The following is a 19,874-nucleotide window of genomic DNA, read 5'->3' on the forward strand; positions in this document are numbered from 1 at the left end:
CCAATCGTCGGCATTCTCTTCCAATGTTGTCGTAAGAATGCAGCATTTTGCGAGTTGAGTTACCTGATCCACTTCCATAATAGTATTAAATTTCTCTAAATAGTATATGGGATTAGAGGTACCTTTGTATTTTAGGGATTCGGATAACCAGAATCCCTTGGGGAGTCGAACTTGTCGCACTTTTACGGTAAAAGGAGAGGTCCCATGCAGCTTGTATATGGGCTTTCTCTGCTGCTCGAGCCTTTTTAAAGCCTGCAGAGGCATGCTTTGATCAATATTCCCAGCTAAGGGAGCAGTGACTGGTGCTGCTGCAAGTTCTGTTATTACTGCAGCGAGGTTTGCTGGGATATTAACCCCGGTAGTCGAAGCTGGTACGATAGGCAGATTGGTGCGATTATTTATGCTCTGATCGCCCATTCGGGGATCACGGGGCTCTTCAACGTCACGAGGTGCCTGTGAGTGCGCCCTGAAAACAGCGTTAAGGTGATCACGTAGATCGCCCCTGTGAACCTGATATCGTCCTCCATGCGGTGTCTCCACAAAACCTGACCTAGTGTACCTACTGGGTGTGCGACCATGCGAGAATGAGGAGGCAGATTCAACGTCATTATCTCGCGACTGGGGTTTGCTGCGAGGATTGCGTCGTTCAGGGTCTTCCTCAGTCTGTGCCTCCTGGTTGGGATATCTCACGGATCGGTCCCTCGATGTTGGTTGATTCAAGTCGAGTCCTTCTGGGTTGGCCCTTCGTTCCCTGCGAGTACAGTTATTACGACGTCTAGAGTTAGTTACCTGAGGATTTTCCATGCCAGCAGTGGGTGCTCGAGGAGGACGTCAGGCCCTGTTCTGTCCATCCACCTTGGCCTGTAGGGCGCGTAGCTGGTCTTGGATTCGGTGTACTGACCGGTGGTCAGTTGGACAATACCCTCGGACACTGCTGCCAGAATAAAGGGTGGAAAGTGCCCCGTTGTGGCTGCTGGTGTAGATGTTTCCCCGGCATGAGGGCCTGTAGTTTCAGGGAATAGGTTGAGAGGTCTTACATTACCCCGACCTACTCTGCCATTGATGACATCTACAGGAGGTGCTCTGCCTCCTGACAGCGGAACGTTCATCATTCTGATGTTGATGGATTCGTTGTTAAGACCTCCATTTGCTTGGTTTCTAGCCATTATGATTTTCTCTCTAAATTGGCAAGAAAGTAATTCTTCGGTTCCCACAGACGGCGCCAAATGTTGTCGAGCAAATTTCACAACACCAAAAATGAATAATAATAATAATAATAATAATAATAATAATAATAATAATAATAATAATAATAATAAGAAGAAGAACAATATGATGAACAAGTGCGAGTATTCAACCTAGAACGGCAAGTACTCGAACTGGGAACGTAAATGCTTAATGAAAGTTGGAAATATCAAGAAAACAAGGGAATATAGTGGTTCAGTCAGATCACGGTCTGCTTAGTCCACTGTTGCAAGGATTTCGTAGGTGTCCATTTCACGGTGGATCACTCCTTTATATACAAAGCAAGTGTCCGATTATTTACAAGGATTGCATTCATTGCCAATCCTTTTATACATTGATTTACAATAATAAAGCTAAAACGTAAACATTAATAAATGAAGAACAGTTTCTATTCACTAAATTCAGCAACGTATGCGACTTCTAATGTGCGAGTTGACTGTTCATATTCTGGTGTAAGCTCGCGGGCTCATGATACACCTAACATTTAGTTAAGTTTAGGATGTTTGCGTTCTTGTATAGTCGCACTTACGGACATCGTATAACGAGCTGATAGAACCTAGACACGCGAGTCTGTATTGGTTTATCGAGGTTGTTGGGTCATCGGGACCAGCTCGCTTTATAGAGAATCGACCTCTATGTTTTCGCAGGAGGATTGAGAGGATACTCGCATATATCATGGTATATGCGAGTTAAGTCCGTTCCTTTGATCCCACATAATGCGAGCCTCGTAAATGCGATTAGGCTTGGGTCATATTCGCATCATTTCGCTGAGTTTAGCTCAGACGAGGTTTAAACTCGAGGAGTCTCTCATTGACACCTCAATTTCCTTGGGGAAATTGAGTACACGTGTCCTTTAAACAGGAGTCTAGTCTCGAGTTTCTAGGTGAGAAAAATCTCACTATAATAGATTGTATTAATCAATTCATAACAAAACTAATTGTATTACATATAACGTATTATGCAGTACAATATACTTTTCTTACCTTTAATCCAGGTTCATACATGTTGGCCAATCCAAGTGGAGAATTAACACTAATAATCTCGGCCTTATGTCACAACAACGATAAACCAATAAGTGTTTATCCTAAAACACTGCTTAATATTCACATAAGACAATTTAGAGTTTTCAACCAAACTCTGCGGTATAAATACACTAAAATAAAACTTATATTTTGGCTCTAAAATATATACCATATTATAAAGCTCGTTGCAAGCTTTGAAACAGTACATAGAATGTCTAAAACGGATACCCGAGTGAAAAGTTATTACAAAAATATGATTTCTGATCTCTTAAGAATTTCAAAAAAGGGTGAAACTCGAAAATCCTAAATTTGGCACTCACCGAAACACTACCAAAACTCATCCAAATCACTCCAAACTTCATAGGGCATATATATACCATAAATATTACCATTATTACGTAACAGAAATTAAAATTGAGCCCTTAAATGAAAAACGCCATAAACGTTCGGGCTAAGCTTTAAAAAGTTCCAAACTTGATTTTTAACTCAAAATCACTTCAAATTCAACAAGTAAACATCGAAACTAGTCCTATAGCTACCAAAGAACAATTCTACGAAATTAGAATCTCCATAACCACTCTAAATCATAAATCCAATATATAAAACTAATCATTTTTAGGTTAAAACGTAAGGGAAATTTGATTTTCTATACTTAGAAAATCAAAAAATTTGATTCCTAAACCAATAATTTAAACCCTAAAAAAACTATACCTTTTTTTTCAAAACCCCAAAAATACCCCCAAACTCTCACAGCATCTCTCTTTCTCTCTATCTCGGCCGGTCCACGAATCCCACACCCCAGGTCCGATGGTCGGACCATGGGGTTCGATGGGGTCCGACCAATCGGACCCATCGGACCCCATGGTCCGACCATCGCACCCGGTTTTTTTTTTTCCTTCTTCATTCGATGATTTGAGAGAGACAAAAAAAAAAAGAAAAAAGGCATATGGTCCGATGGTCGGACCACATGGTCCGATGGGTCCGATTGGTCGGACCCCATCGGACCATGTGGTCCGACCATCGGACCATATGCCTTTTTTTCTTTTTTTTTGTTTCAGTTCGGTCCGAGAGAGAGACGAAGAGAGTGAGAGGGGGCGGTTCGATTTGGAGTGGATCTCCAGTGGTGTTCGACCGGTTTTTGTGGTTCACCGTGCGTGGTGGATCGGCGTGCGTGGTGATCGGCGTGCGTGGTGAACGCCGTGCGTGGGTGGTGATCGGCGTTGATGACGGTGGGTGTGGGGTTTCGGGTTGGGTCGGAGGGGTTGGGGTCGGACTGGGGTTGCTCTTTCAGGTTGGGGTTGGGGTCGGAGGGGTTGGGGTCGGACTGGGGTCGGGTGGTGATCGGCGTTGATGACGGTGGGTGTGAGATAGAGGGAGAGAGAGATGATGCAGAGAGAGAGAGAATATTGTGAGGGGGGTATTTTTGGGGTTTTGAAAAAAAAGGTATAGTTTTTTTAGGTTTTAAATTTTTGGTTTAGGGAAAAAATTTTTTGATTTTCTAAGTATAGAAAATCAAATTTCCCAAACGTAATTAAGCCATACCTTAAGCTTTCCCTCTTCAAGGATTTGCTATCCCGCTACTACCAGAGCTTAGATCACTAGGTTTCGAGTTAAAAATCAAAGAAAATAGATAAAAAAGGGAGAAAATGTTCGTCGAAGGAAGAAGAGGGTTTTGTTCGTACTATTGTTTTGATATCTTATAATATATATATTATGTTAACGATAAGTTATATATATAAAAATAATGTTATAATAATAATATCATAATAATAATATCATAATAATAATATAATATTAATAAAAACTTTATTATTAATAGTTATCCTATTATTTCTTAGTCACTAATAAATCTCTACTTTTAGGATATTTGGCCAATCTGAGTACCCTAAAATATCCCAATATTTCTAAAATTGACTTACCTCAATAATCTCATCAATATTTCTAACTAATACCGTTGTGACATTTTTAGCCTCTAATCAGGTCTCCAAGGTTGCCAAAATTTAAAAATATTTTTTTTTTTGAAGAAAGTTTGAATTTTTTTATTGATCACTCAAATTAGCAACAATTAAATGTTGAAGAGCAGTAGGGAGTGTATCTTCAAAGAGAATGTGACCTGACCAAAAACAAGAGTTACGTGCCAGACAATGCGCAATTCTGTTAGCAGATCGCTTAACAAAACAAATCTTAACATTAACAAGAGAAGATAAAAGTAATTGGCAATCAAGAACTAACAATCCAAACACCACCGAAGGCATACAAATGGAACTGTCCACTGCATGTAACACCAAGAGACAATCGGTTTCAACAATTACATTATGAGCCTCCTTCTGCTTGATCCAACTTAAAGCCTTCTTAACACTGACAATCTCTGCAATCTCAGGTTGGACCCCGCCAACGGAGTACACCGAAAACGCCTTAACCAACTCCCCTGCATCATTTCGAACCACAACACCTGAGCCAAAAGCATTTGCACCCTCAAACACAACCCCATCAATATTTATTTTCAGTTGGTTTGGAGCTGGTTTTTCCTACCGCTCACCAACTAACAATGTTCTAGGATGAAGAAGAAGCAGTTCAAATCTCCTTGACCGAGCGTGATTCCATTGAGCATGAACTACTCTTGTCGATTGCACCACATTAGCTGCAAAGCAGTATTTCTTGTTCCAAATAACAACATTTCAAGCATTCTAAATAGACCAACATACCATAGCAGCCTTCTCAACTATCACAGAGCTTCTACGGGACACCACCTCATGGAACCATTGGAAAAAACTGATGGCAGGTGAATATGCACCATCTAAACCAGACCTTTCCCAACAAGATTTAGAGAACTAACAGTGTAAAATATTTTTATTTCACAAATAACTTACATTATATCCACATATTTCAGATAAATCTCTGTAATTAACAAATTACGTTTATTTATCTAATTATCGGGTCTTCAAAATCATCGAACTTGAAAATATGTTTATTCCACATATAGCTCATATTACATTCACAAATGCTATATAAATCTCCATAATTTATAAATTATGTTTATTTACTCACTTATAGCAAATTTAAATTTTATGCTGAAATAGATTAGTAGGATCATAATCCCACTTTACCTTATTAATCCATAATGTAAATATAAACCATAATATTTACCATTAGGCTTATCGAGATATTACAACCATCCCCTCCTTATATAAATTTTGTCCTCGAAATTTATTTAAATAGTTTGGGATATTACCCCCGTATTTATGATTATAACTCTCAAATTGATGTTTCTATCTTGTTGTTTCTTTACAGCACTTTCTTAACTAGTGGAATTGTCTCATTTCATAGTACTTCCTTTTTTTAGTCCAAAACCTAGACAAGATATTTTTTCCGTATAATAAATTTGTCTAAAGTTTAATATCGTCACAGCTCAGAATATGAGTCGAGTTTAATACATATTTTCTCAGTATGGAGACATAAAATACATTATATACTTCAGACAACACAAGTGTTAAGGCTAGCTAATAGGTTACCTAGCCTATTTACCCTAGTAAATAGGTATCCAATATTTATCTCGTACCACATTTATTAAGGTACCTAACCAGTGGTACATTTAATTATCACTTCTAAATAAACACCTCGTTAGGGAAGATATTATTCTAAGATAATCTAACCTTTATTGAATATGCTCACAGCATGTTTCTAATATTCCATTGATCTTCTCAAGTTACCCACCTTTCAAGAATAAAACATCATACTATTTTTGCTTTAATCTTCATGGTTCTCAATAACCTTCTATAATTCTTAACATCATAGCCAAAGATATCAACCTTGGAATTTCACAAGATTAGACTATTATTTCGTATGAATTTCATATCCTCATTTATTGTATAAATTGTCCATACTGATAAACAGCATATTAACTCAATATGTCCAGCCGTTACTACTCAGTCAAAATCATAAGATCCCACAATACATAGTTCATAATTGCATCTTTCTGTTCCTCCTATAGGACCTCCTAAACTGGTATACTGACTTAACTTATTAACAAGTTAAGTATTCGTTTCTGATAGATATTCAATTAGAGCACTTCTTATTTCTACTTATTAACATATGCTTATCTCGATACCTCGTAAATCTTTACTTATTAACACATCCTTTTCTCTTAATAATCTCTGGAACGACTATTGATTCTGCATCCTAATATGAATATTTCTAACGTACTTTGTCCTCACTCGTATGCTTTCTGAGATGAATCCCTAAAATATTTCCCATATTTAGATTACCCCAAGTTAAGTATGCTTAACTCCAAGGTAAACGCATGGTGGGTTATCAGAAAGTAGATGCTTTTTTGTCGTTCCTACTTGTATTTCTTGTTTTCGTCCTTCCGTTATTTAAATTCAATTTCCATCACTCCCTTCATTATCCTCTTACAATTCCTTGTCAATTTTGTTCACTTATGCTTGAGGAATTTCCATCTTATTGTCAACTTGAATCTTGTTCATTTCTACTTATTTTAACTTACATCAATTTCTCTTGAACTGACACAACTTTTAAATTTCCCAATCACTTACAGTTAACTACCGTTATAAAGTGAATTGATGTAACCTATACGGTAGAGGCAACATTGCTCATACCAGGTACCCATAACTAAACTAGAAATACCCATTTCCCGAATTCTCAACTAATAACAATTAATTTAAGATCACTCCTTGATCTTGAAGTTTTTTTTCTGTGTTTGGTAGAAATCTTGATAATCTTTTCAAACACACCTTGAAATATACATACCTCAAGTATAATCTCTATTTTATTGACAATCCCTTGGCATGAACTACTATACCAACTTATAGTGAGTCTCCTGTTGATGATGCTAATTCATCAACATCTAAGACCCTCGTATACTTTTCCCGTTATTACCACTAAGGTTTTACTCCCTAGTTCATACGCCACTATTGCTCCCTTGCAATCATCACTATCTTCATACTTGGTTAACCACTCTAAAACTTATTTTACACTCAATTATATAGTTTGTTGTTTAATAAACAACCTATTTTGTGATCCAACATTCACCAATCACTCAAATACATGTCCATTAAATTGCATCTCAATTCATAAGCTTTTTTTCATTCTAGGTGAGTATGCATTTTTATAATTGCTTAATAAAGTAATATTTTCTCAGAATTTCAATGGTCTCCTTATATACCATATTGACTATCCAATCAATTATGAAGTACTCTCCATCATTACTATATCACCTTAAGTAATTCAGGTAATCTTCTTTACCTTAGTGATACCACTACTCTTCCTAACGTTCTTTTATACGTTACCCTAGTAACGTCCCCGCTTCAAGCCTCTATTGGGCCCTTACTCCCATGGAATGATGGCTCTTATACACAAGTACATTACTCTAGCTGCTTCCTGGACTGACGACTGGCCCCATGGACCAATCCAAGTGTTTTCAACGTGCTTTGCTCTGATTCGCACGCTTCATGGAGAAACTTCCTAAATGAAATCACCCCAGGTCAAACACACTTAACCGTGGAGTTCCTTCATGGTGGGCTACAAAAACAAGATGCTTCTTGCTAACATAGGTAGTCCCAAGCAAACACTCAAGTCCTTAACCATTATGTAGTCCCACACCTACATAATCTTAGTATCACTACATACGACCTTTCCCCTAGGCGACGTGGGGTTATACAGCTCCTGGTCTTTCCTTCGCAGATCACGGGGCTCTGATTGTCACAGCTTGACTCGTGCCCCTCTTTGATCTCATTCTTTCCCTAGAAGTGAATTTCTCCAACCATACAATCGCCGCCTTCAATTTACCTAAGGTTTCAGACAATACTCATAAATTGTCCCACTTGTACTAACACTAGATCACTTTTAATTAAAAGATTTTGTTTCCCCAAATCCATAAGATGGATACCTCCATTAGCTACTCATGTCCTATATTCCACTTGGGAATATCAGCAAATTTAATTTATATTGCCATTTCTCTAATCTGTCTACCCTATCAGATGAACTACCACTCAATAACATACATGCACAGTCCATTCAGATCTTTTGATCCCCCCTCATTGAGTGTAAAATGTTTAATATCGATATCAATTGAAACAGTAACTATAATATTGCCCATAAAATTCTAACTTGAATCAGCCAAAGACCGATACTCGGGTCCCTTTGAATCATAATTGACACTTGGGCAGGACCCGTACACTTTTCTTATTTAACATTAGTCTTTCTTAACTGTGGATAGGTTCTTTTTAGATGACCCACTACCCCACAATAATAAGATCTGGCTCTATATTAGCTCAAATGGCGCCTTTTTGTATATTGAACACTCAGAATAAGGTCGTCATTTCTTATTCTCATTTTGACCGCTATCCTAGTTGCCCTATAACTTTTTGTTCTATTCCATAATTAGTGGTTCATTTAGTTTTGCCTTATGATCTGCTCGTAAGTTGGGTTTATATCTTTCACCACATCCAGTGGTACAACAAGAAGTGTCTGTAGTGTGAGAACAAACATAAAACGAGCATGTTGTCCTTTCAGATCTCAGATCTATTTTTTCCTTGTCCTCTAATCATATCATGCATAGCAAAATTTACATGTTTCTAGTATTACGACAATAAAGGATTATCTTCCTTACCGTTTGTCCCGAGTCCAAACAACTCGCCATTCAGGCAATTCAATTGCCCTTACTGTACAACTTGTCACACATTTAATCCATATTTTCTAAAAACTTAAAGCTCAGACTGATATGAATATCAGTATGCGTATACCATACGCATATTCTTATTATAAATAATCAGTACACTACTTCTTCCCATCATACACTATAATTGTCTAAGCAAGTAAGACAATAGCAAATAATATAAACACTTACTATACCATGAGTCGACCTTTCTTCACAGTAAATGTACATATTCGACCAGTCTTCAAGACCTTTAAAATCATGGTTGCTCTGATACCAAGTTGTAACGCTATAATCTATAGGGACACCACGTGTGTGATTTTATAAACTAGTTTAGTACTAATAAATTGATTAATTATTGAAAACCGTGATGATATTAAAAACTTTACTAAAATAAAATACTAAAAATGGACATTATAACGACATGAAAAACGTGTTTCGGGGATCCTTGTTATAAAATTTTTTACAATAGAACTATATACAACGATGCCTCCAAAACATAAAACTAAAATACACAATAGATACAGCCCAAAACAACTCCTGGCAACTCGGCACACAGGCCGGTGGGGTCAATATGTACATTGCTGGAAAAGGTAGTCACCTCATGGCAGCTCTAACTTTTCCTTGCCCTTACCTACACCACATAGCACCCGTGAGTCATAAGGATTCAACAAGAAAAGCAATAATAATAATCATATAGTTTATTATTCGAATATATCATTTATACACAATCAAAACAAACTATCACGCATTGTTCATAAGATGAAATTCAAATCACTACTGGCATCTACCATGAATAATCATTAGTATACATATATCTGGTAATACAAAATCATTATACCAATAGTAGGAATCATATTCATTTAAAAAATATAAATTATATATATTACCTCATAAAGTAACCATCTTCATTACATCACATTGCCTAATCAGGCAAGTCGATGCTTTAATATGATAATCTTGTATTGTATTGCCTAATCAGGCAAGCCCGTGCCATAGCCTAGCACCTGTATATCACATAACTTCATCATGTAATCAGGTGAGCCTGTGACAAAACCCTGCACCCATATATATATATCATATAATTGTATCACTTAATCAGGTGAGCTTGTGCCACAACTTGGCACTAATATATCACATCGTCTAATCAGACGAGCCCGTACTTCGCCCAGTACTTATCATATGTCACTGACGCCTGTAACTGACGCCCAGTACTTCCCAATGTTACAACATAACATCCATGTAAATTTTTAGAATGACATCATTTTCTCTCTAATGGTATATCATTCTTTAAGGATGCTAAAAATTTACACGTCATCTAAAAATATAATATTTTATTTTATTTCTCTTCCATATCATTTTTGGCACTCTTACTTCTAAAAATACTCCAATGTATATCACTCTCTAAAAGTGCTATAATTATGATCTTACACATTATTATTTAATATATATCTTAATTTTTAGCTACAATAGTTTTTTAGCTTCAATTTTTTATAAAAAAAATGAATAGCATCAATACCACAACATAGCATCCATGCAAATTTCTAGAATGACATCCTTTTCTCTTCAATGGTATAGCATCTCAATATTTTGTCATATAATATGTCCACCTCACTAAGCATCCTCTAAAATTTTACCATTGAATATGCTCTAAGTGTAAAGTGAATTGCCACGTGTCAATTCTTGATTAGTCCAAGTCATTAAATTTTTTACTTTATTTAAATATATATGTGGATAATGACTTACCATTTAACAGTTAGGTAGCTACGGAAGTTCCAGAAATATAAGTTAAATATTATTACTGTTAAAAGTTAAACTAAAGTATTTATCTATAACCGAGAGTTAAAATTAACTATTTACACAACAAATTACTAAAAAAAAATACAATAAAGTTTTTTGTTTAAAGAAAGAAAAAATACAATAAACTTAACCATCTCTCTCAAACCCCAACCCCACCACCATCCAAAACCATGTGGCGGCGCGTGGAGTAGCGCGTGTAAAGAGTATGCATTAACAAAGTGGGATTCCTCTTGGATTTTCTCTACATTTAAATATATATTATTTTTTCTTTGAGATTCCTTAGCAAGTTCGGTTTAGTGACACATAGCTAGAAAGCCCTTATTATGTCATATATAAGTATTTTTTTATATATATTTATTTATTTCTAATACTTTTATGAAAAATACTAAATATATTTATCTTTTTTTCCAAATGAAAAAGTCTAACATAACAATCCTAATTAAACAAATAATTTGAAATTAAATATAACAGTCACTCTATTATTATTATTGCCTGCAATAAATAAAACTTATCTTTTATCATATTTAAAAAGGGTTTTTTTTTATTAATTCTAATCCTAATAAGTTATTATTAACATTATATATATTTGAAAAAAAAATCTCTTGCATAAAAGACCTATTCGATTTCTGATCTCCTTGAAAACCTATAGTTAGTTTTGACCATCTTACTGTTCAGTTTGTTACCACAACAAAGTACCCTTCTCTTTCACTCTCTCTCCTCTTTCTCTCTCCAAAAATCATAATTTTCCTTCTCTCTCCTGCATTTTTCAGCTTTGCATAATAAAACCCTAATTTTTCTATCGTTCTTTCTTTCTTTCTGTTTACTCTCACTTCACCAGGTTTTTTTTTGACCTACACTCTCTCTTTTTATTTTGTTCTTTCTGTAGTTCTCTTTAATCGAACGAATGAAAGAACCCTAATGAGTATTTTGTTTTGAGATAATGAATACGAGTTTATTGTTGTTGTTGTTGTTGTTGTTGATGATGATGATGGTTTTGTTTTTGTTTTGATTCTTAAAGTGTTGATTTTGATTTGTGAAATTGTGGATCTGTCTCGTGTGTTTGGTTGCAGAGAAAATCTGAAGGAAAAAGAATTGAGAAATCAAGGATTGGGATATATGTCCTTCAATCAAACAAAGCCCGATAAGAGCGAGAACTATAATCGGAAACCCGGGCGACCCCAGAGCTCCACTCACCTGCGTGGACACTCAGGCGCTTACGGTAGGGGAAGCGGCGGGCCCGCCCCTTCACCGTCAATAAATCGCGGGTAAAAGTTCCGTTTTTTTTTTCTTTCTTCAATTCTTAGGGTTTTGCTGATTCTGATTGTTTTTTTTTTTTTGTCTTTTGTTGTTTTTGGAAATTGGATTTCTTTCAACAATGTTTTTTCGTTTTTTACTATTATTATTATTATTATTATTATTATGAGTGATGGTTGCTTATTCGGATTCTGGTATAAATTTGAATTCTTTTCAGTAAGAAGTATCACAATGCACAAGGGCCGCAACTTAGGGCAAATGTGCCGAATGTAAATCCTTCTGATAGTAATGTTGCAACACTTCGTGGAGTGCAAAATGGTGCCCATCTACAGCCCCCATTACACGGTATGTATATATATGTGTGTGCGTGTATGTATATATATGTCCTCTGGCTCTCTTGTTTTTCTAGATATATGTGTATATATTTTTAATCGAAAGGATCGATTATTGTTTTAGGAGCACCTGATGCACCGGTTAACTTATCAGCTGCTAAGCAAGCTGAAACTTTGGCATCTCAAAGAAACTTTCGAGGTCAGAAGGTACCGACTTCACAACATGGCACCATGAGCAGTGAGAGTTCAGCCACCACTACCCCGACAAAAGGTGAGTTTGAAGGTTGATGAATCAATATATGATGGTTGTTTTTGACTCTTTTTCTTGTCATGACACTGGTTTGGGTAAGGTAATTATTGTGTTTTAATGGTGGTGTAGTGTGTGAGGGTATTCATTTAGTTTCTGGCTTATTGAATAAGCTTATGGATAGAGATATTCTTAAAAATGCATAGAATTTGATGAATGCAAATGAATAGTTTTTATTAATTTGTTTTGTAATAAATAAAAAAAGAATAGTTTTTATTGATTTGTTTTCTAATGGTGCAGCTCCAGATGATGGATCAAAGGCTGTAGTGTTTCAATTTGGTTCGTTAAGCCCTGGTTTGGTGAATGTAATGCAGGTATTGCTAAAATCTTTGTACCAGTAGTTTGTAAGATTTAAGTTCTGCACTATACAAATTTTGTTATTATTGTAGATTAAAGAACATGAGGGTTTTGTCGCTGCTTTGTTTTTTTGTAGGTTCCTGCTCGTACAAGCTCTGCTCCGCCAAATTTGGATGAGCAGAAACGTGACCAGGTTCGCTTGCTCTCTTTTCATTCATATAGTCTTTATTTAAAGTAAGGAAGCTTTTTCAGTTCGGTGCACAGTTGCACACACCACGTGGAACAATATTTAAATTGCGTAAAGATTAAGTTGGTTTTTTTTTACCTTCAAATTTGTCTTCCATTGTAGTGTCTCTTGAATTTTTTGACCAAAGTTCTTTTGGTTTATTCTCTTTTCTTAACCCCAAATTAAAAGAAAAGAATGATTAAGGTTGGCAACACACTCCCCCTAGGACCCTCCTAGGCGTTCTCCCCACTCCAAGTCACTAAAATAATCATTTTGCCAAAATTCTCTCTCTCTCTCTCTCTCTCTCTCTCTCTCTCTCTCTCTCTCCCACACACACACACACAGAAGTCAGATATTTACACGGATCACATTGTAGTAGAGTTTTTGCCGATGATATTGCTTTGTTATTTTCTACTTATTTGCTAAGTAGTTATAATAGATATATATTTTTGCAGGTACGTCATAATTCTGGTAAAGCTGGGCCTTCATTGCCTACTCCAAATGTTCCTAAGCAGCCATTACCTAGGAAGGATCATGTTTCTGTTGATCAACTCAATACGTATGAGGCGCATCCATTGCCCAAGGTTAAAAAGGATGTGCAAGTCTCTCCAGCACCTCCTGCAAGTCAAACGCACAAGCCGTCTGGTCATTCAATGACTGGCATTTCTATGCCAACTCCATTCCATCCACCCCACGTTTCCATGCAATTTGGTGGACCCAACCAACAGATTCAATCTCAGGTTGTGCCATCCAATCCTCTTCAAATGCCATTGCCTTTGCCATTACAAATGGGAAGTGCTCCTCCAGTGCAGGCACCACCTATGTTTGTACCTGGTCTACAAGGACACCCAATGCAACATCAGGGAATGATGCATCAAGCACAGAACATGAGTTTCACATCTCAAATGGCTCCGATGCAACAACAGTTGAGCAACATGGGCATCATTGCTCCACAATACTCTCCTCAGTCTGGGGGGAAATATAGTGCTCCTCGTAAAACTACTGTTAAGATTACTAACCCAAAGACACATGAAGAGGTTAGGTTTGACAAACGTTCGGATGGTTATTTAGATGGTGGATCATCTGGTCTGAGGTCTCATCCTAATGTTCCACCTCAATCTCAGCCAGTTCAACCTTTTCCAGGCTCCCATAATCATACCATCAATTATTACTCATCTTCCTATAATTATTTTCCAACTAGTGGCCAAATCCCACCTAGTTCTCAGGCACCAAGATTTAACTATCCAGGAAGCCAGGCTCCCCAGAGTGTAACGATTATGACTCCATCAGCACTGCCTGTTAATAAATCTGGTACCCATATGCATGGAATTTCGGAACCATCAAACCTAGAACATACACGTGATGCACACAGTTTAATCTCGTCCGTGCCACCAGGAACGACACATGTGACAGTTAAACCCAGTGCTGGATCTTTTGGAGAGAAGGTACTGGTAGAGACAGTATCAAGTAATTCAACCATAGTTGAGAAATCTGAAATGCCCAAACCTTTAAGGGTGTCAGCTGAAGTGAGCATTTCTCAGTCTCCTAGAAATTCTGAGATTTCTACAGATAGGTCTTTACATCAACCAAAATCTGGCAGTGACGTTATTGTATCAAAAGTGGCAGTGGTGACTGATTCATCTACTGCTATGCCTGCTGCTGTCACTGTTGAATGCAAGGATGACGATGCTGCATCAGTTAATCATGATACTACTGCTGTAGAAAGGGCTGACTCCAGCAGCAAAGAAACTCTTAGCAGGTCGAATTCAATTAAAGATGAGCAGAAGAAAGAATTGAGAGAAGGATTTTCTCAGGGCCAGGTATAGTTGTCAGATATTTGTTTTATTTATATGATCCACTTTCCTTCTCTATATGTATCTCTTTCGCTTCTATTTTCCACTCACAAGAATTATGTATATATTTGTTTTATAATTCTAAACTGGGGTCTGTTGTATTTTCTTGGCATGGATTTACTCTTAAATAATAGGTTGGTGGGCAATCTCTTTCTGTGTCAAGCTTGCCTTCTCAGACTTCAGAACGCAATCTATCATTGGAAAGTGGTGCATCAGAAATTATCGAGTCTAATCAAACTCTTACTTCTCTGGTGAATAATAACGATGTTTCAGAAGCAACTGAGGAATCACTATCAACTCCTAGGGTTGACACTACTGATCCTTCTGTAACAAAGGCCGAGATTATAGAAAGCAGTTCAAGTATTTCAGCTGAAATTTCTGGTACGGAGACTGCTGTTGATAAATCAGGTTCTGTTATAATTGAGGAAGAAAAAGCAGAAACAACTTTGCCTGTGGAGTCAGCTAAACAAGTTAGGCAGGAATTGGACCCAGAAGAAACTTGTAAAAGCATTGATATATCACCATTAGAAAGTTCTGGAGTTTTGATGGATAGATCAGGGGGTATTAGTGTTGAAGTTGTCGAAAGTTCTGCTGAGATTTCAGCTAGTGTTGATACCACTTCTAGTAGAGGTGATAGCATCAGTAATGAAGTTTCTTTACAAAATTCTGGAGTGGAGCAGTCCCAAGCTCAGGCTATTGAGTCTGCAAAACCTGAAGGTGGAAGTATGGAGAGTGTTTGTGCGGGAAGTGTGGAAAACCTTGTTGGTGCTGAGGTTTCAGTTTTAGGAGCTTCTAAGGATAGGTCCACTTCAGAATTGAGTAGGACAAAGAGTACTATTGCAAGAGGGAAGAAGAAACGGAAAGAGTTACTTCAGAAGGCAGATGCTGCTGGGACAACATCTGATCTTTATAATGCGTACAAGGGCCCTGAAGAAAAGAAGGAAAGTGTTGTGGATTCTGAAGGCACTTCTAGCAGCACAAATTTTAACCAGGTTACTGTTGATGAACCTGCTGAAAATGTTGCTCTTGTTGAAAAAGATGCAGGGGCTAAATCTGAGCCTGATGACTGGGAAGATGCTGCTGATATTTCCAAACCAAAGCTGGAAACTGTGGATAATGGCGAACATGCACAGCCTGACAAAGATGAAAACAAGAATACAGTAAAAAAGTATTCCAGAGATTTTCTCTTAAAATATGCTGACCAGTTTACTGATGTTCCAAAGGATTTTAAAATTGCAGCTGATATATCAGATTTGCTACTGAGTAATGTCGCATCTCATCTTGAGCGCAATTCGCATTCTAGTCCAGGAAGAATTGTTGATAGGCCTGGTGCACCTCGACTGGAACGCCGTGGCAGTGGAATTATGGAGGATGACCGATGGAATAAAGTGCCAAGTCCTTATGGGGCTGGACGTGATTTGCGCTTGGACATGGGTTTTGTTCATAATGCTGGTTTTCGTCCAGTAACAGGTCAGGTAGCGAATTTTGGTGTTTTGAGGAATCCAAGAGGTGGACAGGCACCTGTTCAGTTTGCACCAATTGGAGGGATCCTTTCTGGTCCTATGCAGTCATTAGGGCCTCAGGGGGCAATGCAAAGAAACAGTCCTGATTCTGAACGGTGGCAGCGATCCACCAATTTCCATCAGAGGGGTTTAATTCCTTCTCCACAAACTCAGTTAGTGACAATGCATAAAACTGAGAAGAAGTATGAAGTGGGCAAGGTTACAGATGAAGAACAGGCCAAGCAAAGGCAGTTGAAGGGTATATTGAACAAGCTAACTCCCCAGAATTTTGAAAAACTGTTTGAGCAAGTAAAAGCTGTTAATATTGATAATGCTGGCACACTTCGCGGTGTTATTGCACAGATCTTTGACAAAGCTCTTATGGAGCCTACTTTCTGTGAGATGTATGCCAACTTTTGTGCTCACCTTTCTGGAGAGTTGCCTGATTTTAGTGAAGATGATGAGAAGATTACTTTTAAGAGATTACTTCTGAATAAGTGCCAGGAGGAATTTGAGAGGGGAGAAAGAGAGCAAGAGGAAGCCAACAAAGCTGATGAGGAGGGCGAGGAAAAAATATCTGACGAGGAAAGAGAAGAGAAGAGGATCAAGGCAAGGAGACGGATGTTAGGTAATATCAGGTTGATTGGGGAGCTGTACAAGAAGAAAATGTTGACTGAAAGAATAATGCATGAGTGCATTAAAAAACTGTTGGGACAACAAGAGACTCCTGATGAAGAAGATCTTGAAGCTTTATGTAAGCTGATGAGCACAATTGGGGAGATCATTGACCATCCAAAAGCCAAGGAGCATATGGATGCATATTTTGATTGGATGAAAACTTTATCAAATAATATGAAACTATCATCTAGGGTTAGATTCATGCTGAAGGATGCAATTGATCTTAGAAAGAATAAATGGCAGCAGAGGAGGAAAGTTGAAGGGCCAAAGAAGATTGAGGAAGTGCACAGAGATGCTGCTCAAGAACGACATGCACAAACGAGTAGGCTCAGCCGTGGTCCAAGCATTAATACACCAAGAAGGGGGCCTTCTATGGACTATGGTTCAAGAGGGCCATCTATGCTGTCTTCTCCAAGTTCTCAGTTAGGTAGCTTCCGCGCAATGCCAGGCCCGGTTCGTGGTTTCGGCAATAGTCAGGATGTTCGAGCTGATGAGAGACCGTCTTTTGAGGCCAGGGCCCTGTCAGTTCCCTTGACTCAGAGAACTATTAGTGATGAAGCTATTACCTTGGGCCCTCAAGGTGGTCTAGCTAGAGGAATGTCTATTAGAGGAACACCTTTGTCATCTGCATCAATGGCTGATGTTGCACCCAACAGTGGGGACTCTAGAAGAGTGGCAGCTGGTATAAATGGTTATGGTTCTGTCTCAGACCGGGGTTACGGTCCTATTAGTGACCACATCCCAAGATTTATGCCTGATAGGTTTTCAGGACAATCTGCTTATGATCAGTCAAGCGCGCAAGAGCGAAATATTAATTATAGTGGTAGAGATATCAGAAATACAGATGCTTTTGACAGGTCTATTCCAAATTCACCACCTACACGTGGGCAGGCAACAACTCCCGCCCAGAGTAATCCCGCAGAGAAGACATTGCCTGAAGAACATCTGCGCGAGAAGTCAAGGACAGCTATTAAAGAATTTTACAGGTTTGCCTATCTGCTGTGCGTGCTTTTTTTTTTTATTTTTTATTTATTTATTATTATTATTATCATTTTCTGCGTTTCAGTACAATCATCAGCTATTTTTTTTTTTGATAACATAATCATCAGCTAATTGAATGTGCTAACAGATCATTTTTTGTGTACTCTTGTAACTTCTTTTTTGGGTACTAGCTCATTGTGACTATCATTAGGTAGAATGGCCTCTGCCAGCTGTTTGATAATAATGAAAACTAGTTTTGAAAACATGCAAATTGATAAGCCTATATTAACTGGTGTGGTACTGAAACTAATGCTATTGCCCAATTTGAGTGTTCTCGATCTTTTTGTATGGTACACCTAAAGCAGCATTTTATTAATAGTTAACTCTACTTGGGTCATATTTATTTTCTCAGTTAATATTTTGACAAGATTCTTGGTTCCTACAGTGCTAGCGATGAGAAAGAAGTTGCTCAATGCATTAATGAGTTAAACTCCCCAAGCTTCCACGCCACAATGGTATCTTTATGGGTCATAGACTCTTTCGAGGAGAAGGACTTGCAAAGAGATCTTTTGGCGAAACTTCTTGTTAATCTTAGAAAGTCTCACGGTGATACGTTAAGTCAGTCACAGCTATTTAAAGGGTATGTGCTAGTTTTCTTGTATATATATATATATATATATATATATATATAAATATAAATATTTTTGGAATGTATTAATAGAAACTTGAACCCTTTTTGTCACTAACGTTTCTTCTGGGCAGGTTTGAATCGGTTCTGTCTAATTTTGAGGACACCGTAACCGATGCACCAAAAGCACCAGAGTATCTTGGCCGAATCTTTGCGAAAGTCATCATGGAGAATGTGGCTTCTTTGGCGGAGATTGGCAAGTTAATACATGACGGTGGTGAGGAGCCTGGCAGCCTTGTACATGCAGGGCTTGCAGGCGATGTTCTTGGAAACACCTTGGAGATTATTAGATCTGAGAAAGGAGACAGTGTTTACAAGGAGATTGTTGAGAGCTCTAAAGTGAGTTTGGAATCCTTCCGGCCGCCGGAACCCCTAAAGTCAAGAATTCTAGAGAAAATCATTTTGGGATAGCAATGATGATGATGATGATGCTCATTGTAATCTTGGTAGAAAAATTCAAATGCTAGAGCTGTTAGAGTACTTTATTAATCTGCATTAATATTTTTGTTGGTTGGCGCGGGAGAGAGGGAATTTATATAATGGGGTTTTCCTTCTCCATGGTTTTAAAATATTATTTATTGCTAAATCTTTACTGAAAATTTTATGAAAAGGTTCAATTAAGCATCTAAATTTATTTAAGCTTCTCTATTGTGAAGTCTTTTTTTTTTCTTTCTTTTTTGGTGGGTGATATCTTAACCAAGTTTTGTTTACTATGTTGAATAAAGAACATGAACAAGAGAAACTAGTAAAATTGTAATATATTGCTTGGAAGTTGGGATCAGCAACAGACTTATTTCCTTTGACATTTCTAGTGACTTCTAGTATTTGGTTGGTTGGTTGTCTCTGAATGTAATTTACTTTCAAGTTTCTCTTAGTATTTATAATTAATAAAGATAAAGAATATTAATTAGCATTGTTCATTTGAGCAAAACAAAAATAAAAAAAATAGCATTGTTCCAAATTAAATCAAATAACTCATGCTTTGGTTTGGATTGATCCTGACTGTCAAAACAATT

The 19,874-nt window shown here is 37.4% G+C and overlaps 1 protein-coding gene across 1 annotated transcript; it reads left to right on the top strand.

Moving 5' to 3' along the window:
• Positions 1-11,376: 11,376 nt before the first annotated feature.
• LOC115710319 (eukaryotic translation initiation factor 4G) lies at positions 11,377-19,497 on the top strand. Its single transcript, XM_030638691.2, has 10 exons — positions 11,377-11,578; positions 11,811-12,005; positions 12,212-12,339; positions 12,451-12,597; positions 12,874-12,947; positions 13,067-13,123; positions 13,612-14,976; positions 15,144-18,175; positions 18,616-18,810; positions 18,933-19,497. Exons 2-10 carry the CDS (start codon positions 11,857-11,859, stop codon positions 19,267-19,269), a joined length of 5,484 nt encoding a protein of 1,827 aa, XP_030494551.1. The 5' UTR covers positions 11,377-11,578; positions 11,811-11,856; the 3' UTR covers positions 19,270-19,497.
• Positions 19,498-19,874: the final 377 nt, after the last annotated feature.

This window comes from Cannabis sativa, chromosome X (genome assembly GCF_029168945.1).
Source record: "Cannabis sativa cultivar Pink pepper isolate KNU-18-1 chromosome X, ASM2916894v1, whole genome shotgun sequence".
Classification (NCBI taxonomy): Eukaryota; Viridiplantae; Streptophyta; class Magnoliopsida; order Rosales; family Cannabaceae; genus Cannabis; species Cannabis sativa.

Excerpts from the sequence above, each read along its gene's own strand:
- LOC115710319 (XM_030638691.2), top strand. The coding sequence starts at position 11,857 with ATGTCCTTCAATCAAACAAAGCCCGATAAGAGCGAGAACTATAATCGG. Across the intron at positions 12,598-12,873 it reads CACCACTACCCCGACAAAAG|CTCCAGATGATGGATCAAAG; the intron begins GTGAGTTTGAAG and ends CTAATGGTGCAG. Across the intron at positions 14,977-15,143 it reads AAGGATTTTCTCAGGGCCAG|GTTGGTGGGCAATCTCTTTC; the intron begins GTATAGTTGTCA and ends CTTAAATAATAG.